Here is a 26,213-nt window from a genome sequence, read left to right on the forward strand (position 1 = left end):
TTGTCATAACAACCACTTATGACAGAAAACATGCACAGAAGAAATCATGACCAGAATTGCCCCTGCAGTTTGTCTGCCATGTGACACAAACATGTAGTCTTACACAGACAGGCAAACACGCCAGCATACACACACACACACAGCAGCAGCATTTTTAGAAGATGAGAGAAAGTAGTCTGTTTGATCCTTTGGTTTGATCAGAATCATCTGACATCCCGCCCACCCGTCAACTCTCTACAGCTTCAAGCTTCAGTTCAGATTTCCTTTATCTACTATGAAGTGTCCTTACAGCTCTCCAGTTGAAGCGTGCAGGTCTGCTTGTCCATGGGATATTTGGTGAGATCCATGTTGCAGGCCACGGTGGTGGTAATCCTAAAAAATAAAAATGCTGTTACAGTTGGGGAATTCTGTGAAAGAGGATACCTACAACGAGTGTTATTCTGGCAACAGATTCTAACACAGTGGGTACAACTCATACCAGGTGTGTTATCAAACAAACAACAGAGCAGATTTGGGATTGATTTCCCCAGTCTCTGGTTGAAGTTGTGGTGATGTAAGGAATCAGCTGGCTTGGTTTTGGCTGATATGAAATGAACTGAGCCCTCTGTGGCACATGGAGATCTCAGTGGAAGGAGACTGAAGTCTTTCTCTTTGCTGCCATGCTGTAAATCTGGGCCAGCATGTGTGAAAGCCTCTCACATTATACATTTGGGCTTAAGGGCTTAACAGTGACGCAATTTTGGTCTTAAAATTAAGGGTAAGTCCTGTGTTTAAATGTTGCTGTGAAATACAAGAATTCTGGTGAATGTGAGGACCATGAATAAAAAACACAGAAATAACAAATGAGGATTTAGACTTGCCTGTAAGCCTTTTATAAAACAAAATTAGATGCAGAAATTTTGGGAAAACAGAAAAATATGTAACTGATTCATAACATTTTTGGACACCCACAGGTGAGAATCATTTAAAAGGTTATTTTATCTTTCTTAAATTCATTTATAAATACTATCTCACTATGCATGTATTCAGATTGTCAACACAGCCTTAGGGGAAATAGATTGTTTTCTATCTTGCAGGCATCAGTGTGGTGAGTCATAGAAATGTTCGATACAACCAATCTTAAAGCAGTCTTAAACATGACCATGACAGGGTGTGCATGATTGATGTGATGCAGCCATGACACATCACCACTGGAGGCTTCAACTGGTTATAGATATAATAGCTGTCTATATGAGTCTCTGTAACACTCAAGAATCTTATTTATTTATTTGGAAAAATTAAGTTACTTTGAGCTTTTTTATGCAAAATTCAATTTTTCAGTAATAATCTTCTATTACTGAACGTTTAGGACAATTAAGACCACTTGTAAGTTTCATACAAACTGGCCCTGATGTGGACACATCAAATGTTGGTTATCCAATTGCAGTGAAAAACTGTACTGATCCTCTTTTTTAATCAGTATGTGCATCACCCCTGGTTGATTCTCATGAATCTTTTATCATTTTTTGCTAGTACTTTTTCCTCACTAAGGGTCCAATGACAGAAGATGTTGTATTCTGTAGAGACAGGAAAGCCTACTGAGGCATTATGATTTTTGTTTTAGTGTTATATAAATAACATTAACTTGACTTGATTTTATCAGAATAATATATTCTATATTCCATATATTATTTTTTACATTTCAGTATACGAAAGCAGTCATGACTTCAAGGACTTTCAGAAAGGCTTTCTAATATGGGATTAAAGTCGTGCCTTAACCCAAACCATATTTTCCTGAACCTACCCAGATAGTTCTGTTGTCTAAACCTAACCAAACTGCAACAGAACAAAATCAAAATAAAAAAAAAAAACAAAACAAAACAAAAAAAAACCTCTGAAAATAAGTGAACAAAACAATAAATTTCACCCTACTACCCTGCCTTCTTTCTATGAAAAGACATCTAACATTCTAGTGTATGAAAGCAGTAATGGCTTTGTCTCCAGTGGTGTTTAATAGACACTATATATGACACTATATTGCTGTGTCAGAGTGTCAGCGTAGTGGCAGCTATAGCAAGGCTTAGATCTTCCTTTTGGCCTTTAAATGGCTTGACGCCAAGTTTGTTCATTAGGATTGGATGAACAAAATTTCACACTCAGTAAATATTCATGACTTACCTTCCCCATCCTGGACTAGGATATTCCCATGCACTGGACCCTTCTAAACCGTAAAAGTAGCATACAGTAATTCTAATTGACTCTCCCCTCTTAACTGCTCAACCTTTAGCTCCAATCACCTCAGTGCTTTCTCATGTATTCCCCCTGGCACAGCACTGAAACATTTACCATAGCTGTCCTTGTCAAACACTTCACATTTCTCACTCCACTCTGCCCTTTTTCACAGCCCTAATTCCCTGAGGTGACCATCCGTCTCCTGACTATCTTTTCTGGCTTGTTTTACTTTCACTAGCCCAACTTCCTGGCTGTGAAGCACTACCCTCCTCCTCATTTCTTCTGTCACGGTAAAGCCAGAAACTGGTCCATGAAAATCTCGATGGCACATACACACACATTCAACATAATTCAAGAAATGGAGTCACATTATACATAACAATGTCATGTGCTTGTTACTCAGACAAGTGTATACAGACATAATGAAGTGTGAGGCCAGAATGACCTTTGCCTGAATATCCAACCCAGTTTACTATAGCATGACACTCACATACACTTTTCCCCATGATAGCTACAAAGTTGCCATTAGAACAATGAAAATGTTTCCCATGTGATGTTTTTTCTCTTTCATTGTGTAACCAGAGTGCTGAGTGAGTAGAGTCAAATCAGGAGCATGGACAGCTCTTATACAATCCATAGACATGCTGAGGTTAAACCATGTCGCATGAAAAAACAGTAGGACATCTAAATCCAATCATCACAGGCTTAAAAGAGCTGGACGAATTTGGCTCCTGGATCATCTATAACCTTTCTATCTATAACCTGTCTGCTTGGCCCAACATCTAATCAAAGAGCAAAGGCTTGTTTCAGAAGCATGCCAAGAGCTTGTCAAATGTTAAGCACACAGAGAAATAAATGAAATAAAGATGCTAACGGGACTTGTGTTGCTTTGATAGCCTGCAGGTCTTTCTATTGACAGTTCACATGCTCCTGTACTCATGCACCCCAATCACCAAGTAACAGAATTGACACGACTTTCTGCTTTGCAATCACATTATGTCAAATTCCACCCAAACTTCCTCCCTCAGCCAATTTCTTCCCCATTCCCTGGCCTGCTTTTCATTGTCTGGTGGAGCAGAAAGAAAAACAAATAAACCAACAAGCTTGTTTGTTATCCCACCTCAATGCGTAAAGGACGGTCCCGTTGGGGAAGATGCGGATCAGCCTGTTCTCCACAGTTATGTCATGGAGGAAGGACTTCTTGGAGTCAACGATAAAGGTATCAGGGACCCAAAGCAGCTCCACCAGCCGCCCGTCGAGACTCAGGCTCTTGTTGCCTTCAAACACCAAGCGCTCGTCCGTCCAGCGCTGACGGAGGAATATGGTGGCAGTGTAGTCCTGCAGGTTTGGGGCTCAAAGGTCACAACAGAGCTAATGGACTATTTTAACAAGCATGTCAATAACATGCTGACAAACAAGTGAGGTTTTTGCAAACCAAGCTCCTCCTGTGTGGTTGCATTTCATTAGTCAGCGTGTGGCTTTTCTGCATTGTTGGGTTTTGATGGCGTCAGGTCCCTAAGCCCTTTTGCGCCTCAAGCGACAATAATCCACAGCACTGCTTCAAGTCAGCAAGTCTGCTCTGGTTTTTAGGACAGTGAACATATTTTGTGCAGGGCATTCATTCTAAAAGTCCTGATGTTTCATCATGTTACGTAGCTACGTAATCAATTTCTTTGGTTGTGTGACAACAAGTTGTGAGTGCAATGTCTAAGAAAAATATGTTGAGCAATCCAAGAATAAGCCCCATCAGTCCCAGTGGCCAGAATTCTGTCTACTGTTTCAGGGAGGCTTACCCATTAACTGAATTGAGCAGCTCCTTGTCAAGTAGCTGTCAAAAGCGCTCTTACATAGTAGAAAAATGAACTACCATGCTATGTTATAATCTCTCCTTGCGTCTTGTTACAGAGATCAAGTTTGGTCTCACTTGCCTGAAGAGGCTCATCATCATTGCTATTGTACTGTATTGCTTGTGTCATTAAATAATTATACGACTGCAAATGTTCTTTTTTGATTTATCTAGCAATTATTTTATCTATTAATCAGTTGCTTTGTTTTGCTAGGTAAAATGTCAGAAACTGAACTGAACTGAAAAATCCCCCCTGCAATTTTTCAGAACTTAAATTGATATCTTCAACTTCCTCGCAACAGTCCAAAAACCGAAGAACATTCATTTTACTATCAAAGAACACAAAGAAAGCTGTTAGATATTCATTGTTGTCATTGTTGGTAATCAGAGGATATAAAATGTTACCATGTTGATCTCTGAGATGGTGTCAATACTGGCAATGTCCAGGCTCATACCCACCGTAACAGGCCCATCTAAAAACAAAGGAGAAGCCAATGATAAACTGCCGGACATAATTACACCCTGTGTAATGCCCATCATTTGAATATAGCTATGCTTTATTATGTGTCGGAGTGTTAATTCACACATGTGACTAACTTATATAATTTAACAAGGCATATTGAGGAGACATAGGGATATAAGGTTGCATAATAAAGTATACTGTTGTATAATGAAAGGTTATTGAAGGACAGCATATTTAAAAAGATCCCACATCGCTGGCACATCAGCAGCTGCAGCCTGTCGAGTGTGAACCTCCTTGAGGGAATTAGTTCTCCCTGATTCACCATCAAAGGGGGGTAGTTTTGCTGCTCTCCTAAGTTTCATCTTCCCGTTCTCCTTTTCTTTAACTTATTAATTTTGGTTCTTTGAGAGAAATTAATGAGCCTGTTGTCATATTGCAGATACCGTATATGTCTCTGTGTGTGCTTAATGTAAATGTGTGGTCAAGTTCTGCTTCCAACCACAATTACTGGCTGTAGAGCTATAATTAGCCAACAAGCTAACTAACTCTCAACAAGAAAGCAAATTAATGTTATTACCCAAAAGGTCAAACTAATCCTTTAAGGTTACTTGAGCATTAGAATTAATGATTATATTTTGAGTAAGGGGGCAATCCAATTGTCAAAAAAAGCCTAGGCAGACTGTATTGCACTCTCCTACAGGCTGTGCCTGGGGCTGTCTGGCCAGAAGATGACATTGACAAGCAGTGAAACCCTGAATGTTGAAAATATTGTAACTCATACTGTATGTGCGGATTTAGAAATGCCATGAAACACAAAGCGTAACACTGAAGAGGGGTACATGATGACAGCATAACAGGTGTCACATGTAAAGGTAAGGGATTCAAACAAAATAAGTGGAAGTTTTCACAGTGCTAGCAATGATAATACATCTGTGGGTGTGTGAATGTGTGTTTGTGTTTGCAGCTTGTGCTGAACTTCCGGTGCAGGAGGAATAGTGATTATGCTGAATAGTGTTCGCCTTGGTAAAGTCTGATGTGTTATTACAGTTCAGACAGTGAGCGAACAAACCATAATCCCATTGTGACACCCTCCCGGAGCCCAGAACAATAACGCTAGAGAGGGATTTGCAAGGTACGACATAACATTGTTCCTCTGAAAGTGCACACTGAGGTAGACTTTCTTTATTGCAAGTAAAATACTGGCCTGCAGAAAATTGGAATCTAACTCACAACAAGTATTAGCAGGCCTGATTTTGGTTGGACTGCTAAGAAAATTATATTTTCACATTTATACAGGTATTACTGAGTATATTTTGCACCCTACTACTTTGCCTATATCAGTGTGTTTTCTGGACATTATATCCTTGTTTTTATTTCATTCCACCCACAGCAATTGTATAACAAACCAATTTCAAATTTAAATTGGACTTCATCTTATATCGTAATATACATACGCAGTAAATTTAAATGTACATATGTCAGCATATATTACTCAGAAGGGACATGCAAGCGCAAAAATGCAATATAAACCCTTCTCATTCTCTGTCAAACACACATTCCCCTTGAGTGTTCTGTCATTCCCATGGCTGCATGTGTCTGCAGTTTCCTTACTGTCAAAGAAAGGCCTGAGGTACTTGTTGTATCCTTTCATCAGCTTCTGAATGGTAGGAGGCAGAATCTCTCCTTCTTTCACTTCTGCGTTGAGCACAGAGCTCTCTAACAACCTGAGAACAAAGATTGAGAAAGAAAGAGGTAGAGAAAAACAGAAATAAGACTTAAGTTTTCCCATCTCGTCTCGTATATTTACGAGATGGATTCCTCTTTGCCACCACCTCACTATTCATGCTGAGTGGGAGAAAAGATGGTATGGCAACATGGAACTGGAATTGCTTCGTTTACTAGATTAACTTGAATTGATTGGTTTAAGAATATTTTAAACCATCCATCTCTGTTTTCCATTCACTTGTGCTTTGAAAGTTATTGTCTGCTTTCATGAGATTTTTTCCTGTTTCCTGTTCGGAGTGCCATCCTTAAAGGCACATTGAAGTGTGGGAAGATGATTATATTGCTGGCAATTGCGGCAGGGGAAAAGAACACTCATTGCAGCTTCCCCAGTGGAAAGTGTGTTTGTGTATAAATCAGGCTCTAAATACAGAATGCCTTCTCTGTAGAGAGAAAGCCCCGGGGCACGTGCCATGATGTAAGAGGGGCTGAAGCAAGACAGATCCGGCCATGTGCAGAGGCAGAAAACATTCGTCTCCATATACTGATTCCCCTCTGCGACTGCTGCAGTCAAATGTGTGACAAGGAAAGCAAGAATATTGCAACATGATGGCCTGCTTTTTCTTATCACACAGCACCATCAAATATCCACATATTCATAGATGGACATTTGTTGTTAGAATAAAGGTATTACATGTTGGAAAGCATGAATATGTTAAAGATTACTGAAGATTAATTTTGTTAACTGCTGTACAACCAACAGGTGAATCGACTTGGGTCAGGATAATTGGTAGTTTCAGCTTTCTCCTCCTCTCTTTTTGCTTTTATGCCACCTCATTTTATCAGGAAGCAATCCAGTAGCTTTCCTGCTGTATACGACCCTGTGGGACACAGCTTCATCTTGGTGATTACCTTGATGGTGTGTGTTAATTATAGAAATGTCTCAAGATAAATGCAATGATTTATTGATGATTAAATGCTACATGTAACCCATTATAGCTTTGTTTGCTGTAGAGAGACACAGACATTGCACTTGTAAGAACAAAATTAGGATCTAAAAAAGTCTACAGTCCTAGCTCTGTAAGGCTGCACTCAGGCATAACTAAATGCTGTTAGCAGCTCACAACACAAATTAGCTCACAACAACAACGTGAACGTACAAACACTTAGCAGGGACTGCAATGTCTACCATGTTCATCATGTGTTAGCTAACATTTGCAAATTCTAACCACAAACTGTATTATGAATAGGGGATGGAGCCAATGTGATATCTCCCATAGGTTTGTAGACTGCCATTTCAAAGTTATTGTTTTGAGTTGAGTTTTTCAGGTACTGTCTAATAAGATTTTTATAACATCACTAAATTTAGAATGGCATAATTGTGAACTATTACATTTTACATGATTAAAAGCTGTTTTGTTATCTTGACTTGAAAGCTTTAGTTTAAGATTGCTTTTTGATAAACTATTCACATCACAAGCAATTTTGAAAAGGCACATTTGCAGTAACATCTTACTGACAGGATCACTTTTATGCATATGTAGAACAAACTAGGCAGCTGGCACAGATTGGCTATTGACGGCAAGCTTATTTGTGTGAGAGGGCGGAGCTGGGGAGAAAATTCTGATTGGATCTATCTGAGAACCTGTGGTAGCAACTTGCCATGGTAGCTATGCCCTAAAGCTGTTGAGTCATCTGTTTTAAAGGATCATCATTTACAAAATGAACATCATGTTGTATTGCAAAATACTTGAAAACTAGCGAATGAGATGAGAAACTCATTAAGAAACTGCTTGGACATTCACATTGACTTCACTTTTTTGACCCATAACTTCCATTCAGATAGATATTAAGAAGAAGATATTCTCTGTAATTAGAACTTAACACACATTTTAAAACAATTAAATAAATTTTAGTCTTGTGAACATCAATTTCTGTACCAGATTTAATAATGGTAATCCATCCAATAGATTTTGAGACAATTAACTCTAAGCCAAAAATGGCATAATGCCGTAGTGTAGTACGGAAAGTCAGGGGGTCTCTCCTTATCTCCCATCTCTTGCGGACCTTGACTACGTATGAAAAATTTCACGCAAACCCATTCAATAATTACCAAGATATTTTACAGAAAATGTCATCTCATGATGGTGCTATGAGGAAGTCAGAGAATTGCCAGTCATTGGCGTTCATTCTCACAGGACTGTGAATTGTATTCGAATTCATCTAGTGTTTGTGAAGGTATTTCAGCATCCGAATCAACAACTCCGCTATACCAAGATCCCTGATGCTAGACTGGCAAGATTTGACCAAAGTGTATCCTGCAAACAGCAAAGATATCAATTATCATTTTTTACATACTTTCAACTTTGCTGGACCCATTTTATTTATAACATGATACCATTTCCATCCTAAAATCACCACTTTTTTGAGTGTTTAAAATTTGAGTAAGCCAAAGCAAGTGCAGGTGCATAAATGCACTTTATAGCCTCCAAAAAATGAAGAACTGATTGAAGAGTTGGTTAAATTAGTTCGCAGTGAGTGTCCAAATCCAACTAAAGAATCCCAAGGACAGGCTGTTCTACTGATGAATCCACCAGACACCATGAGATTCTACAAAAAAGAAAAGCACAGAAAAAAGTCTTAGCCACAACCCCTAGAACTTGTTTCACCTGACTGTGTCAAATCATGTTAGACAGTGAGCTAACTTGCTCCCAGCACACTGTTGCTATGCTACATGAAGTCTCACTCACATTGCTTCCAGCCTGTTGTTTCACCAGGCAACAGCCTTGGATGGGAAAGCCAAGTTAGTGACGGTAGTCTGCCTCAGGCATACTGCATTATCAATGTGGGTCACACCACATGACCCCCTTTACATTCACAAATGGTTTTGCATCTATGTCATTGTATGAGTTGGTGTGTGTCTTTCAGTGACATAGATGAGGATAGCAGCAAACAAATAAGTAAATAAATAAATAGAAAGTGAGAGGATGATGTGATAAAACATGTGGTTAATGAAAACAATGAAATGAAAAAAAAAGGACTTGAATAAGAAACATAAAGAAAACATACAACAGCATGAGCCATACATCACAGAATTGATTTTCTAGCACTGATGGACAACAGCAGAGCTATTCATCTTCTGGTGTTTGTCAGTGTTTTGCAGTCTAACAATGACTGCTTCTTTGACTAGAATGTGTGCTAAGAGCCCCCAGCTCCTTTCACTCCATCCATCTCTGTAAATCCCCAGACTCTGTAACTTGTGGCTGTCTAAACCTTCACCTGCAGGCAGGGATGAGACCTCAGTTCTCCAACCTGCCAAACAGTCGCTAGTCACTGAGCCCTGACAGTGAAACAAAGAAAAAAGGAAGATCCTTGGAACCCTCCTAGAATCACACAGGCTACTAATATTAACAGTTCATCTTTGTAATTAACGTGTAAGACAGCATGATCCTGAAGACAAGAGGACATATAGGCAGTGTGTTGCAGTGGACCACTCCAGGTAAAGTGACACTGTACACATACATATGCACCCTTGTATGCAGGCATGCACACACAAACAAACATCACTCATATTGATGTACTGTAAGGTCCCTCTCTCCCCAGATGAAAGCACAGCCTGTGGAGTGCACAATTTCCCAGAATGCGCGCTGACAGACCGAACACACCTGCCCACCTGGCTGCCTGTCAAGAATAACAAGATGACACCCTGAATACCCACAACTGAGCTGAACAGGTCTCTACCATACAAAGTCACCTGTTATCTCTTGGTTTCAAAGAAATGGGAAAAAAAAAAAATTAGTTTTTTTTTTTGTTTGTTTGTTTGTTTGTTATAACTGTTTTGTGTGTGTTCAGGACCAATAACATCCAAGAACAATTTCTAAACAGTAGTAAAGCAGTTTAGTAACTATCAAAATCAGTGGTAACGTGATTAAATATGACTACTTTGTGTCTAACGGTAGATAATATAGAGGCAATAAGAAAAGGCTCTGTAGCCATTGTCACCTCAAACCTCCTCATGTGAACCACCAGTCAGGTGTCCACCCACAAATTCTCCACATGCAGTTATACTTGGATTGCCAGGTAGGTGTAAATGTGTTTTTCTGTCAGAGTGTTAGCATGTGATGGACTCACAGTCGGCAAAGTGCAGCCTGCCTCTGGCTGCATACTGCATACTGGCTCTAGCATTCTAACAACCTTGAGCAAAAATATATTGAAAATGGATGGATAGGCACATTTTAAAATGCTACCATCACATTTGGCATTTGCGACTCGCTAATTACGTACATGAATACATTAAGTCTGTACTCTGTTTTTTTGAATTGGAGGAAGTTAATAAAAAATACATATTCACTGTTGTATAAGTCAGGTCTGACCTCAGTGATTTTTTGACTGAAATTTGATTAACAAAATTATCCCAGTCAACGCTGCTTGGTTGACAAGTGATGTCTGGGACATGTTTTGCAAAAACACCAGCTTAATGGGCACTTTTAGTGACATCAAAGTGACAAAAAAAAAATAAATCAAAAATGCATCTGGCAGATTACCATTTCAACTACTAGATCAACAGTTGGATCTTGACATGAGCAGCAGAGTTGCTTGACACCAGCTGATTTCTGAGGGCTTGATCTGTCATGGCAGAGTAGCAGCTATGTTATCTGTACAGGCACATGACACTGTGGATCTAAACAACACCTTCTAATGTGCTAATTGGCTAGTCCCAAGTGACTGGTTCATAGCCTTCTGAACTTGGTGGGAAGGAAGTGCCAGGAGGAAGCAAAGATGAATCTGTCTCTTTTTGTCATGATCAGAATCCTCTGCTAATCTCAGTAATGAACCCTTTGGTTTGCTTATTCTGCTCGCCTTCTCTCCTGTCTGAGTCTTGTTCTTCAGTTATTTCTCTTCTCATCTCTCATCCATTTCACCAGCTCTTTCCCAAAGTATTAATAGTTGATTTGCTTCACTGCTTCATGATGAAGCTAATAAGCCAAATATTACAACCATCATATGACTGCCAGCTATACTCTATCTATACTGAGAAATAAAAACACCAGTTAAAGAGTTAAAAAGAAAACTAACTGCCAATTAATGGTATCCACCAGTTCCAGAATAATGATAAACTACTTTAAGCACTTGTTTAGTTTAGCATAAAGATTGGAGACAAGGGCAAACAGTTGGTGTACAAACAAAGCTAACATGGCTAGTTAGTTAATGTCCAGTGTACGTGTGTTAGCTAATAATGGGACATCTGGATGACGAGTTTACATAATAAACATCATTGGTAGTATAAAGATGAACAACATGACACCTCCCCAAAAAGTAAAGCTGCAGTATAGCTTTTGTTCAGTGGAAGAAAATGGGATGCATCGATCATTATAAACAGTATGATAAGCAAAGCATGTACAACTGTACAATAAGAAGGAAGTAAAGGTTATCGGATCACATGAGAAAAAATCATAACGTAATAAAGTGGCAGCATGAAAAAGGACAGAAAGTCAGAAATAATTTTCTGCACTTTTGACGACAATAGCAAGCACATGCTGCCAGATGGTAGCAGATGGCAGTTGGAAACATCCATCCATCCATTTTCTATACCTGCTTTTCCGTCAGGGTCGCGTGGGGGCCGGAGCCTATCCCAGCTGACTACGGGCGAGAGGCAGGGTTCACCCTGGACTGGTCGCCAGTCAATTGCAGGACTGACACACAAAGACCACTCACGCACACACTCACACCTAGGGGCAATGTAGAGTAGCCAATTAACCTAATGTGCATGTTTTTGGTATTGTGGGAGGAAGCCGGAGTACCCGGAGAAAACCCACGCAGGCACAGGGAGAACATGCAAACTCCACATAGAAGGGCCCAGACCGGGATTCGAACCTGGAACCCTCTTGCTATGAGGCGACAGCACCGCCGTGCCGCCCTGAATGGAAACAGCATTATTTTTTATAATTTCTCATCCATATTAACAAAAAAACAAGCATTACTTCCTCTGTGGTGTCGAGGTGAGGTGGGGTCCAGCATACTGTAGATGTGATTAGGCAACTTAAATTAAACCAAAGGTCTCATTACATGCAGTGGGAGTCAATTACAACACAGGAAGCACTGCTATGAAGTTACTACTTTAAGGAAATAAAACTGGATGGCACACAATGCATACAGAACATCTGGCCAGCTGACGTGGTACAGCCATGAGCAACCTCCACTACAACAGGATGGCCTATACTGTAAGCTTATATTCTGTACATTGTGTGGCCCATAGGCTATGCTGATGTGTCTTGTGTTTAGATGTTGGATACGTGGGTGGAGGAATAGCTTCAGATGGACTAACGCAGGGGTGACAGGGTGGCTTGGAATGAAAGACTCAAACCCTGCAGGAGAATTCGTCTTTTCAGATCCTGTTTCATGACATGACCCCCCCACAGCCCCCCTCCCCCATCCCCTACTCTTCCTCCTAGTCTCCAATGCACACAAGGCATCAGTTCAGGCAGCACTTGCACATTTCACAACAGATTAATCCAGCTGAACATAACCCCTGCAGAGAGTTGAGTAACACTCTCTGTGGACCTCCTTCATTCTATCCTTCTTCCTCTCACTCAGCTGTACATTCAACTCCAACCCGCTTCTCACTCTTCTTTGGTTGATTCATATCATTCCCCAAACTCCCTCAGCTGGCCTCCTCTCGTCTGCAGAGAAATCCCTGTAGCCATTGGCATGCCATGATGCACAAGGCTCATGAAGGAATACAACGCATGAGCTCTGTATATGCGCAGGGAGCAATTTGATTGTACATTCCCCATTCTCAGCTGAGCAGAGTGGGATTTGGCAAGCTTCATCGCATTGTTTTTTTCAACGTGCAGGTCACCTAATACATTTTTATGAGATGAAGTTTTCCTCTTTATACAATCAATCACATTAATAGTACAAAACAGTTAGTCACACTTGAAGCACTAGAAGGTAGAATTCCTCCATGTAGAATTGGTTCCATTTATATGGGTTATGTCATTATTATTTCGATTAGGTCATGTAGGAAGATTAGGTGGGTTCTCATTTGACCTTCAAAGTCAGAGTTAAGACATTGGCGTCTTAATTCAAAGCCCCCAAATCAAACGTTAAACCATAGAAATTGGTTCATTTTCTCTCTATACAGGGCTAAAATTACACTGCTTCGCTGAATGAAGGTTTCACATACAGAGCACCCTCATGATTTCCTTGGTACTGTAGGTCCTTAGTCAAACGACACATCAATTGTCTAGTGACAGGCTGCTGGAGAGAACAGGTAAAACGTTGTGCATTAGCTCACTCCACAAGGTGTGTTAGAAACCTTGACTCCATGCTGGATGTTTTTCGCCTGTTAAGTTGAATTAAATGTCTTCTTTTCTTCCTTTGCAGAGAATATTCATTTTTTGCCACTGTGAAATGAGATTTGAGGGAAGTCGCTGCTGCTCGCATATACAGAGATTATTCTCTCGCTCATCAGGGACTTTTGAAGCTTCCTCAGACCCCTCAGCCACTCCATGTTCGGAGATGCAGAGGCAGGCAACCAGGCACCAAGAAAAAACGTCCTCCTGAGTTCATGTTGCAGGCTTTTGTGGATAAAAGCAGCTGTTTCTCTCTTTCATGCTAACCGAGGCAGCTCCCTAAGCCTCTCCACATAGGAGAACAGAACACTTACTGTTCATAAGCCTACTGAAGTTTGAATTTCAGAAAAAAAAAATGGAAGCTGTGACATAGCTAACGTGTGACTAGCCTCAGAAGAAGCCTGCTCTAGAATGACCTTGTCAAGTTGGTTGTAATTAACCAATATAAGGAAAGATGATTAGCACTGTCATTTTGTCTGGATTGTAAGACTTAACATGCTTAGCACTCTGGATAGGTTTACTTTACCACCAGACCCCTAGCCAGTTAAACTGAACTATTGCTCACTTTACACTATCAACTTGTAATACCCTCTTACATATGCACAGCGTTCAATCAATTTAAGTTCAATCAACATCAGCATCAGACATTTTCCAGTATCCACGATCCCACAGTAAATGAAGTGAGTTACTCATGTGAGCTTATTTCTATTAAATGGGTTGTTAATGTTCATCAGCTGCTGCTTTGATACAAGTATGCTATTCTGAGAAAATTTGTCCCACAAGGGGCCGCTGAAGTATTACTGCAAAGTTGTGAACGTTCAGGTGAATGAAAAGGTATCATTTGTGTGAACAGTAAGAACATGTCTTTATACTGGTGAACTTGACAAAAGAGAAAATACAAAACACACATACAAAATGACAAAACACACATCTAAACAAAACAAGGTACACAATTTGAGAAGCAGCATTCAACAAAATATTAATTTTCAGTGTGTTTTTCCAAGTGATTAAACCAAGATTTTTGAGCCTGTTGTGAGTATGAGCACTGATGTTTATAGAGGCCACACTCATGTTCACCTCTGTTTATGTAGTGATGGCAAGATAGTAGTGGAGAATCATGTTATGAGTAATTGATTGTGTGCAATGGGCTCATTCAGGCAAACTGGTTGCTTACTCCTTTCCCTTAATGCCAAGTAAAATTATTACCAGTTCTGCAAGGTAAAACAGCCCAAGAGCCAGACAATATGTCATATGCTGACAAATACTGTTTGAAAACTGACTGAACTTATCTGAAATATCTCATAACAGATGATGGATGGGTAGATTGTCATGGTCTCCCGAGGATGGTGAACCTCTGACATTTACTGTAATGTCAGAGGAAAGGTTGATGTTTTCACTTATTCTATGAAATACAATCTCAGTCTCAGGGCTTCAAACAGCTCTGATGTTACCATCTGACACTTTAGTCTCTGAAGTTGCTTTAGTGAATACTTGACTCACATGCTTCATGTACGTCGTTATTTATTCGCTAAATCTGTTTCTTTTGCACTCTGTCACATTTTGCATTTATCAGTTCATCAATTTTTATACCTTTTCTTACCTTAAAACTTTTCTCAAAGTAATGATGATTATTTTGACATACAAAGTCACTGTTTTGAGAAAGCTTTTCAGCATAAAGACTTCAACATTGTGTGGTCTGATCCGTCTGAACCGTTAATTGAGCTAACTATAAATGATTATCATACAATATCAAAAAAAAAAAACCCAAAACACTGACACATTGATTTGAGGCTGAAAAGCCATTTGAATCAATTTGAAATATTTGGCTTTATTAAAAAAAAAAAAAAAAACTAAAGGCCTTGACAGTAAACTCAAGTTGTTCAACCATTTTGCAGACTGTGGAGACTGAAATCACCTGGTTGGATTTTCATTAAAGGAAATAATCAAAGAAACATTTTATGCATCTGTGAGTAATCTATAAAAACTTTTAGCATTTTTTCCTGTCCATCACAGAATAAAAAGAAAAAATCCTATCAGCAGGATGATTAACTGCATTTTTTTTCAGCATGTGAATGGATGACTGTACCACATGTGTCCACAAATATCATCACTGAAGAGTCACGCAAACTAATGCTGAATTCAGAGCCTTCATGCACTGCAGAACAGTGTTACTGTACTGACAACAACGTGGGAGCTGGGGATAGTTGTGTTTCATTTTTATTGACCACCAGAATTGGGTTATATCTTTGCATATGGATAAATATTATAAACAAACAGCAAATATGAACTGCTGAGACAAATTTTGGATGCACAACGCATAACAACAGGTGTATTTCATCCCGAGTGTGTTCCAGGATGAAATTGCTAGTCAAGTCAAGTCAGAGACATCTGAAGAAAAACCACATGCAAAAGTTTAAATATCCTCAGCCTTCCAGGCTAAAACATCTCTTCCACCAGCACCGAGACTTAAATTAGAGTCTGTCAAAAGTGAGTAGCTGCTGACACAGAACATAACATCCACGAGAAAGTATTTAACAGACATTAAATCACATTCCCAAGGTAATCCAGGGTTAGCCATGCAGCACTTAACAGAGCCTAGAGATTTTGACGAGCTGTAAATTAATCAGCAACTAATGATATTCTAAAAATGCCACCAACCTGCGATTACTGTGCAGATTGATACCTCTAAACATCAGACTGAAAGTACGTCATCAGTGCCCCCCATGGCCTTCTGGATTTATGGATTCATTTTGGAGGAAGATCATCACAGTTACATTCTGGGTGAAGTATCCACACTGCTCAAAGCGCACACTTACTCGACTCACTGTGAGGCGTTTATATTCTGCAAAACAAACTTTGACACGAGGGCATTGGCTGAAAGGCTGAAACATGTGTTCAGTGACAACATGTTATAAAAGAAATTCTTCACTCTGGTGTGTAATGAAAGAACACACCGGGAAGTAACATTTGAGTCTGGTACATGAGCTGCAAAGTGTGAGTCGTTAGTATCACTTTTATCAGATCTGACTTTTTTTTGTTTGTTTGTTTTCCTCCTAAAGGGCAACTGCATTCATCAAAACCCCAACCAAAACACCTAGAGGTTATTTTTAAGCTGCAATCTAGAAAACTGTCATTTTATTCACGGAGGCCCATTCCAGGTTCCTGGCTCATTTCACAGAAAATCACAACTAGAGCTGGAGAAACTATTCTGTCAAATCAGCCCCTGCAGAGTTTAATAGGAACAGAAACCCACAGACTGCAGACACTAGAGACTCAAATTCATGATGCCATCAGGCAAAATGCACCGCAGAAATATTGTACTGTATAGCAGGATGCAAGTGACTGAGAGGGCGACATATTGTGGAGACAACAGTATGCTTTGTTAAAAGCTAAAAATACTGAAATTATGAAGACTGAATAAACTCATTGAGGATATCTGAACTTTGTTTACCCTTCATTGTTCCTCCAGCCTTTGAAGCTACAATCCTCCCAAATCTAATCAAGGATTCTGTTTTTTGTGTGTTTTGTTTTTGTCCATGATCACAAAAATTTATATTCAGCAGTGTTGGAAACCAAAGAATTACTAATGTGGTTACTTTTCTCAGCCATGACAGTTTGCTCTCTCTGCCTTCTGTGGACAGACTGTTGGACAGACTATTCGTCAGTGGTTGGCTCTCACCAGTGGTATGTCTGGGTCTTATCTGGAAGGTGTGTAAACCCTGCCCCTTCACTGTGAGGACAGGTCTTCAGGAGTGTTGCACAGCACCAGGGGCTATGCCAAGCTAGCAATACTAGCTGCTAATGGTCAGCAGGTCATAATAATAATATATGACCTGCTATAATAGGCACACATAATGCTGTGTGCCTATTATGTCAACTTGTCTTTGTCAACTTGTCTACACCAGTTAAATACAGAAGAAGCTTTGCCAGAGGTGAAAGTAATTCAACAAGAAATGTAATACATTACATGTAATGCATTACATGTAGCCTCTTACAATACAACACACACAGTAACATAATACATGTCATAGTTGAGTTATCTGAGACCACAGGAAGAATGTGTACAGATTGATTATTAAACGTTGAGTGAAAAGCGACTGTAAGGGGTGTTGCCAAAACATGAAAATCAGAAAAATCTGTTTCAAGTTTGTCATCTCGAGCTTTTGGCACTCTCTCATAATGATTCAATTACACAGTTTCTCTTGAAATTAATCTTGTGATCATCAGGAAGGGAACCCTGTCAAGCGTCAAGTGGCGTGCGAGACAACCAGAGGCAAGACGATCAGTTTGCAGGTGGATTTTAACCTTCCGAGAGATGTTCCATGATGAAGATATACGGCAGACCTCTGTGATCTTGAGGTTAGACTCTGTCTGATGGGATAAGCCATCAACTACAATAACATCCCTCTTGAGGAAGTGCGTGTGCTTCTTTATTAAATCTCCTTTTATGAGCTCTGAGATTTTAACAGCTCAAAGGAAGGCCAAAATAAGATCTTGCCTCGTATTAATTAAAATGACACTACAAAGTGTTATCATATTATATGATGTTATAAAAGTCTTATCCCTGGCTCCAGCTCTGTAGTCTTGTAACATGAAATAGACCTTGGAGCTTTGGAGGAGCTCATGCACAAATACTGTACATTTAAATTTTTCCCACTGGATACTGAATTGCTTGTCTAAATTGACAAAAATTAAATCCAGACAGTGGAATGGTTAGTTGCAGGCTGTAAGTGACATCTCGTTTTTTTACTTAATGCTTTCCGAGACACAGAGTGCTGATGTTTCCCGTTGACATGTCAGAGGGGAAGGTGTCTAACCATGAAAATGAGCCAGCCAGGAAAATGTTATAACTTGTGGGAGATTTTCACCCTTTTCTGCAGGAACTAAAGTTCAGCTAGAAAATGCTAAGTGTCTATTTCTGTTTAATTACTGTGAACAGTATTTGTTATCCCAAAAGAGAAGCTCTCATTGAGGAAATGACAGGGAATGTAACAAAGGGACAAAAAAATGAAAATAACAATGAACATAAAAATTAGGCTTATCACATTGATATTAACCATGATATTTAAAATATAAAATATTTATATCATGTTAATAAGATGTGTGTTAATATAATGGAAATAGTCCAGTGCAGATGTTAAGCCTTGTGGCCCTTTTTTTTTTATCAGTTCATCTGGTTGCCTTTTCAATATTCTAGTGATTTGTACAGTTATGGTTACAGACTCTCTCACCACCTCCTTTTACTTATATTTTGAGTGCAATTCATTTGTCAAAACACACAATACACAATAAATAAAGTGAATGACATGAAGTTGAATTATAGTATAGTATAGCATTATTTTTCTGTACATAAATTTTCATTGTTGCTTTTGTCCTGTTTTGTGATATTCAGCATCAGAATAAGGAAGGTTTCTTTTAAGGAAGCAAGGGATTCAATAGACCTATCAAGGCATGTGAGACTTTGACCATATTTTACAAACCTGACTAAAGCTAGAAGTGGGTCACAGGTGTTGTTTGATACACCCATATATGGGTGTATCAGGTTCTGCAGCTCTGCTGGAATGTCTGGAATGGAACTGCTGCGAGTCTCAGGTAAGATCTAATATACATCCAGGCCCACAACAATATAAATGTCAGATAAATTCTGATGGACTCTGTCATGCTTAAAGGTGACTTATATGCTTCATGTTTTTTAGATAGTAGTGGTGATGTAACTTGTAACTGTAAGGATTCAGTGGGGAAACCAGATCTAATCTCATGTAAGACACGATCAATGTACTAATATAACTCTTATTAAGTAGCCTTTTGGAGTTTGAACTGGATGGTCTCTTCTGATGCTGGTAAGGCTACAATCCAGATTTTGTTCGATAAATACGTCAAAACCACACTTTATATCTAACTATTTCATATATGAGCAGTAAATATCAGAAATAAAATGAAGGAGTTTGAGGCTCAGATGGCCTCGCCCTCTCTTTTCTGTTCTCAACACTGTTCCACACCAGGCTACCTTCCCCCATTCCATCAGGGATGACATGGTCCCTTGTATCTTAACAAAGATCAGACAAATGTACCCACACGATGTTCTTGTCATCCTGATCAAAACCTTCACACCAGTACTGCTGAGTTAGACTGCTGGTGTTGCAGTAGGACAGATTTATGAGATATTTCAGCCCCAGGGTCCCAAAGTGTCGGCTCATCTAACCCCCCACTGCTGACAATGACAAGCCCAGCCTGGGGAAAGACCCTGAACCCACCAGAGAACCAAGACCCTGCCGCGGTTCCAACTTCATCAGCTTTCCTAACCGCTGCTGCTGGACCTGTGGTCACTGTTACAGTGGACTCAGATGTCAAGATGACCAGGAACAAGAGCTCTGAGCTTCTTCCGCCGGCTCTTTCAATCACTGTGCTTTACAATACATGGGAGGGAGACACAATGATTCTCTTCCTGTAAGAAATAAATACATTTAAATTTAAAAATAAAAATTGTGATCTGCTGGTTTACTGGTGTTGAGCATTAAATTCTTTTGTATTAGTATTTTTGAAATTAAACATTTGAAATTATAAACACACGTTTGTGCTGTTGTGATTGTTTTTTGTACACACCATCTCCTTTGTGCAAATCCATAATACTGGAATATGATATAACTTAAAATGCAAAAGTATTCCACAATAGAACAATATTAACTCCACTCCCAGATAATACCAAACATGTATAGTACAAAATTGTATACAAATAATTTGCTACTGGGCCTGTATTTTCAGCAGGACAGAAGCTTCTGAGCGGGAATAAGTTACTACTTGTCACTTTGATTATACAAGTGACACTACTATGTAGAATCAGCTGCAATACAGTATAGATTCAAGTGTTTATAGAGAAAAGGGTACAATTACCAATCAGTCTGCTACTTCAGCACCACAGACAGCATCATGGATAATCAATACACAGCTCAGTGCTGCTGATATTTTAGTGTTATAGTCACAGCCATAGATTCTAACTTGTACAAACCTCAGTCAGATAAAGGATCAATGAGTCAGGCAGACTGAACTAACATATTCAAATAAACATCCCCTCTGCCTCTGCACTCTCGCTACTACAAGGGAATGGACAGGATAGATGGAGGTACCGCCCCTCATATCACCACTTGCATGAACCGAATCTCTCTCAAGTGGCATGTAAGAGTGATTTAAGAAAATTAATGGCATTTCTCAATTTTCTTGTACTTTGAATTTTCTCTTAGCAACAGATAATTCGTCTGTCTTCACAGGGAGAATAATTAAGATTGTCTGGTGGTTCCCTGAGAAAAATCATGCAGTAGAAATTGCCCTACAATGTGCCTTTTCTCTACTTTCACAAATCATACTGGTGTTGGTGCGATTCCCCACCAATCTGTTACAAGTTGTTGACACGCTGCTTTCACAGAAATACAGAGGCCAATAAGTACTATAATCATGCCTAGAGTGAGAAAATTCCTTGCTGAGGGAAAACATCAGTGACAGTGGTACCATGAGTAACCACTGTGAAAATGGAAATGGGAGAGAAACCCAGCAGAGAGAAGATATAGTTCCAGATAGGGGACCTACAATTAAACTTAATGAACATGAAAACTGGTGTTCACTTCGCTTTGCTGCAGAAAAACATAAATGATGGGTTTCAAATAGGCGAGGCAAGCTAACAGTAAAGGGAAATGGAGATTTTGTGAAATTTATAAGACTCTCAATTGTCTCATTATTTAACTCTGAGGAAATGACAGATCCATACTTTCTTGAGAAAAATACTGTATTAAAAGAATTCTCTAGTAAAGCGTTCTCCTCTGACCTGTCTCCTGCACACACAATATAAGTTTACTTGAAATGGACCAACAACATTTTATGTCACTTCAGCGTTCAGATGTTGAACCCACATGTAAAATCTGACCATTTAACAACACAGGTCTGTATTCAATAAAAAACTGGAAAACCGCCATGAAGCTTAGAATGTAAATAAGACGTTCTTCAGTTGCACAGGGTAGGGGCATCACCTCTGAAATATCAACTCTCAAACTGCATGCAGATACATTCTCTGATTCTGAATTAACAGAAGCACACAGTACATTTTCTCAAGCCAATGATTTCTCCTCATGTAGCTCTAAAATGTTTCTTTTTGTTGCTTGACAAAGTTCAGTGCTGTCATTGTCTGAGTACAGGAATATACTAATCTCTCCAGGACAATTAAAAAAAAAAAAAAAAAAAAAAAAAAAAAACCTTACATGTAACAGCTTTCTACAGCAGGAAGTCACGTCGCCAATAAACACATGAAAAGCATAGGCCAGTGTAAGCCTTTAATCTGAGTGTAATAGGCTTCAGTAAAATTTTATCCACGGGTTCCTATATGCAGTATTATGGTGTTACTTGATATTATTTAGCCTCCACTGAGAAAGATTAAATGAGAAATGAAGCCTGGCTGCTTTGATGCTGCAGCCTGGGTTTGTAAATGCGGGTTGCTAAATGATTTGCAGAGGAAAGCAGTTACGTTTGGTTAAATCACAGATGCACGTGTGTACCCTTTTGTACCCCGAGGTAGCCTGAACAAGGACATTCTCATTTAATCGGAAAACTTCAAAATAAATGAGGGCTATATAGAATGCTCCCTTTGCATTTTTTTTACCTCATTGTGGATTATATCAATTAGGATAAACCCCTCCTCCAAACAGCGATTGTCTAATTATTGCCCAGCACTCAATGAGTAGCCATGGCAGCAATGTGCAAAACACGAGATTTATATGAGATATATTTGTTGTTTTGTTCAGTAAGTAAAATATTTTTCACGTTGCCGTTCTCTGGTTCTGATACTTTTTGCTTTCTTGCAAAAGACACCAGCCATGATGTTATCATATTTAAAATTAAAGCGAATGAATCACAACTTAAAAAACGAAGTGTCTTTAAGAAGTATGTGTGTTGTGCATTATTGCCATGTTTGGTTCACATCAGTACTTTACACGCCAGCCACAGCCATGGCTGCCTGCCTCGGATGACGAGTTCAGGGTTTTTTTGTTTTGTTTTGTTTTGGTTTTTGAAAGCAACAGCTTTTTATCTTTTTTAAATAACAAGCTTAGCTGTGATTCTCAGTGTTGCCTCTTGATTTCTTCTTTCTTGCTTTTGTCTTTTGACTCAGGGAGAAAAACAACGCTCCACTGCTGCAAGGGTTTTCACTGAGAGTCACAGGAACATAAGAACAGGAAGTTAACTGAGGGTTCATTGACACTCAGAACATCACTCTTTCCATGAGAGTTCAAGCATGCAATTCATGTCCATGTGAACCTTTTATGTCAGATGAATGTGAGACTCCCATGACCCTTTATGAGCTTAGGTTGATTGTTACTTGTAATGAGGCACTTATTTGCTGTAAGGGGAGGTGAGGGTCCTGGCAGTTTCAGCATTGTCAAGGTCATGGCTCGTCTTCATAAAGCTGTTGGGTCAATAATGTGGCCATAGATGTTGGTGAAACGGTTGTAGTGCATTTATATTCCACTGGCAGACGGCAAGTAATCTTTCCTATCACTAAAGCTATCAAGGTTCCCGAACTGAGCACATCATGCTGACAGGGTTTGCTGATAGGCTGCTGGCCATGCTAAATCATCTTTCCAGGGCCATTGTGCACACAGTGTCATGGAGGCTATAGCAATATTGTATACTGAGTTGTTTGTAACCATTTGAGATCACTGAATTTCCATCATTTAGATGTTAATTTGTCTCACTGTTGCATTGGTAGAGATGATGTGTAGGTCTGGTTAAATATGCACAAAGAAGAGATGGAAATAGAAAAGAGAAAGAACACTGTGCAGGATGTATTTCCTTATAACTATCTTAAAATTTTGCTTCTATGCATTATTTATGGGCAAATGGTAGCCTGAATCAAAGTCTGTCCTGCATACATAGTAGCATTTGAAGCACATTAAGCTTTTTCTCATTTCAAATGAGACTGAATCTGCAAAGGTCTGCTCTGCGGGGTCAGAGACTGCCTCCTGCAAGTATTTCTTATTAACATTATTACATATTATAACTGTGTATTGTAAATTACTTCTAAATCAAGGATTTCATGGTTCTGACATGGATGTGAATGAAAACCTACTCAAAGCCTGCCTGTATGGATTCATTAAGAATCTACAGTCGTGGTTTCAACTCTGGGAGGCTTTACGTAGGCACCGCAAATCTTTTAGCTAAATGCTAACATCAACATGCTAGCATGCTAACAAACACAGTGGTGATGTCACAAGATATAATGTTTACCTCATTCACCATCTTAGTTTAGCATCTACAGCTGAGGATGCTGGCAGCGTCATTAGTTTTGGAGTTAAGTCTGACATATGGTGTTTACACTAAAAGCGGATGCATTTGGGAACATACCAGTGTAACAAGCAGCCTGCTATGGCACATAAATCTCAGAGATGATTGTGCAAAGAAGTGCTGCACTATACAGAGAATATCTTATAGCAGGATTCAGTGAGACCCAGGGGGTTTGCCTTATCTAAAACGTGCAAAGTGCATTCTGTGCTTTGAAAATAAAGTGCAAGAAGAGGAGAGGCTCTTCTTCATGGTAACAGACAAAATGTGCACCAAAACATCCCATCATTCTCTCCGCATGACCTCTGCAGGGATTATAACACCAATTGTGTGCAATGACTGATACATGTGATGCTGGATCCTGCCTCATCAGTTCTGCTCAGCAGCATCATGAATGCCACAAAGGAATTTCAACACTTCTTGTCGGATGAATGTGGAGTTGTTGTTGAGTGTTGATGATTCACAAGAAAATTATACAAATGAGTACCTCTCAATCTTCTCCTCAGGTCACAACATACAAAACACTGGTTGCACTGCTTGTCACAAATTAGAATCTAACATGACTTGATCATGCTTCCTGCCTGTTATCATTTTTGGCTCCAGATCCCAGCGGCTATAGACTATTTCTTCTCCTATAAGGAGTCTTACCTGCTAATGAGGAGGATAGTGAACACAGTCCCTCTGGATACAGAAAAAGCCATGGCTGCCAAACGTTTGGAGATTCCAGGTGGAGTTTATCTGGAATTAAATCACACAATGGACAAGAAGATACAATTTAAGGGAATGCAAGTAATGTTAGTCTATTCATAAAATATTGATTTCTACCCTTTGGAACTAAGACTGATACGTATCAGTAAAGAAACAAGATAGCATTTGTGTTGGTCCAGTGACTCCTGTGCCTCCTTTCAGAGGCAGTTTTCAAACTAGATTAGCTGACACACATCACAGATGATCTGCCTTCTTTCCGATTTTTAATATTTACACTCTACTCTCTTTTTACTAAGACATCTTGGTAGACTGCTTGGTTATCTTTCTCAGATTTTCTCACAGATCCTAAAATGTAGGACAATTTTCAATGATGTTTTTCTAAATGACACAATACCAAGCTACAGCACCGATATGCCTGAGATACAGGCATGTCACTCAACAGCACAATGACCTCTTGTTACTGACTTTATCCCAACTCCAAGTCTGGCACTGTTGGGTGAGAAGTAATAAGGCATACTGGAGTTTCCTTCAAAGAGAGTCCTCTCACTTCCTATACCTCCCTGCACACACACACACTCTCTCTCTCCCTCATGCATCTTTTAAGATGAAAGCAGACAGAAAACCTTCAGAGACCACAATGACTTAACCACAGAGACCCGACTAATGTGGATGGCAAGCTGGGCTAAGAAAATATTTAATGTAAAGTTGAAAGCAAACTTCTGTGGCTGTGGTAATAAAAGTGGCTTCACATTGGTGTAGGCTTGAAATACAGTAAGACCTGGTGGTGGTGATGTTGCTACTCTGGCTACATCTTTGGTTACATAACATATGGTATGTGGTTCTGTAGCAGGTAAGACGTAGCATTAGCACTGCTTGAGTTAACAGTACAACTGACACTTGAATTTGCCACCATGCCTATAATATCTTTATGAATTCACGGTAGTCTGAGTAGTCTAAGCCGCTTTGGACAGAGCTCCTGACATTCCTGACTTTAATACTGAGTGCTACAACTTTGCGAAAGCTACAGTTTTTTGGTAGTCAAACACAACATATTGCATTGCATTTGATCATAACCGGAGAGCAGCAAAGACAAAAGAGAGCCCACTTTCTGTTTCTGTGTTTGCTGCCAACTTTGTCACACTCAAATGAACTGCACATGACGTGAGAGTTCCTGATAGAAACGCAGGACTTTCACTCACTGCTGATGAAATCATTCAACAGCTATGCATTATGACTCATGAAATGTTCCCTATATTCTTTGACTAGGGGTAATCCGGCAGTAATACAACCTACAATGACAAGTGCCATTGGTATATTTTCTGTATTTTTCTTTTGTTACAAGTAACTACATTACACAGTCCCAATTCCAAAAAAGTTATATCACATGTAACAAATTAAACTAGAATGTTATCATTTGCAAAGGAACAAAGGAACTATGTTCATAGACCATGAACAGTTTCTGAGCCCATCTTACAATATCCTTTCTACAATCATGTGTTTGACAAATTGGAGAACCTCACCCCTTCTTTGCTTGTGCACAACTCAGCCTTTTACCAATGAATCTGTTTACCTGTGGAATGTTTAAAAC

At 39.4% G+C, this 26,213-nt stretch overlaps 1 protein-coding gene across 1 annotated transcript in view; it reads right to left on the minus strand.

The window, feature by feature from the left end:
* LOC124066419 (gamma-aminobutyric acid receptor subunit pi) overlaps nucleotides 1-26,213 on the minus strand; it is a 43,283-nt gene that overhangs the window by 7,746 nt on the left and 9,324 nt on the right. Inside the window, exons 2-6 of the mRNA XM_046402767.1 lie at nucleotides 24,566-24,655; nucleotides 6,132-6,244; nucleotides 4,463-4,530; nucleotides 3,332-3,549; nucleotides 290-372 (exon numbers count right to left, since the gene is read on the minus strand). Of these exons, the coding sequence (XP_046258723.1) occupies nucleotides 290-372; nucleotides 3,332-3,549; nucleotides 4,463-4,530; nucleotides 6,132-6,244; nucleotides 24,566-24,618 (535 nt within the window). The 5' untranslated portion in view covers nucleotides 24,619-24,655. The remainder of the gene's footprint in view (nucleotides 1-289; nucleotides 373-3,331; nucleotides 3,550-4,462; nucleotides 4,531-6,131; nucleotides 6,245-24,565; nucleotides 24,656-26,213) is intronic.

This window comes from Scatophagus argus, chromosome 10 (genome assembly GCF_020382885.2).
Source record: "Scatophagus argus isolate fScaArg1 chromosome 10, fScaArg1.pri, whole genome shotgun sequence".
Taxonomy (NCBI): domain Eukaryota; kingdom Metazoa; phylum Chordata; class Actinopteri; family Scatophagidae; genus Scatophagus; species Scatophagus argus.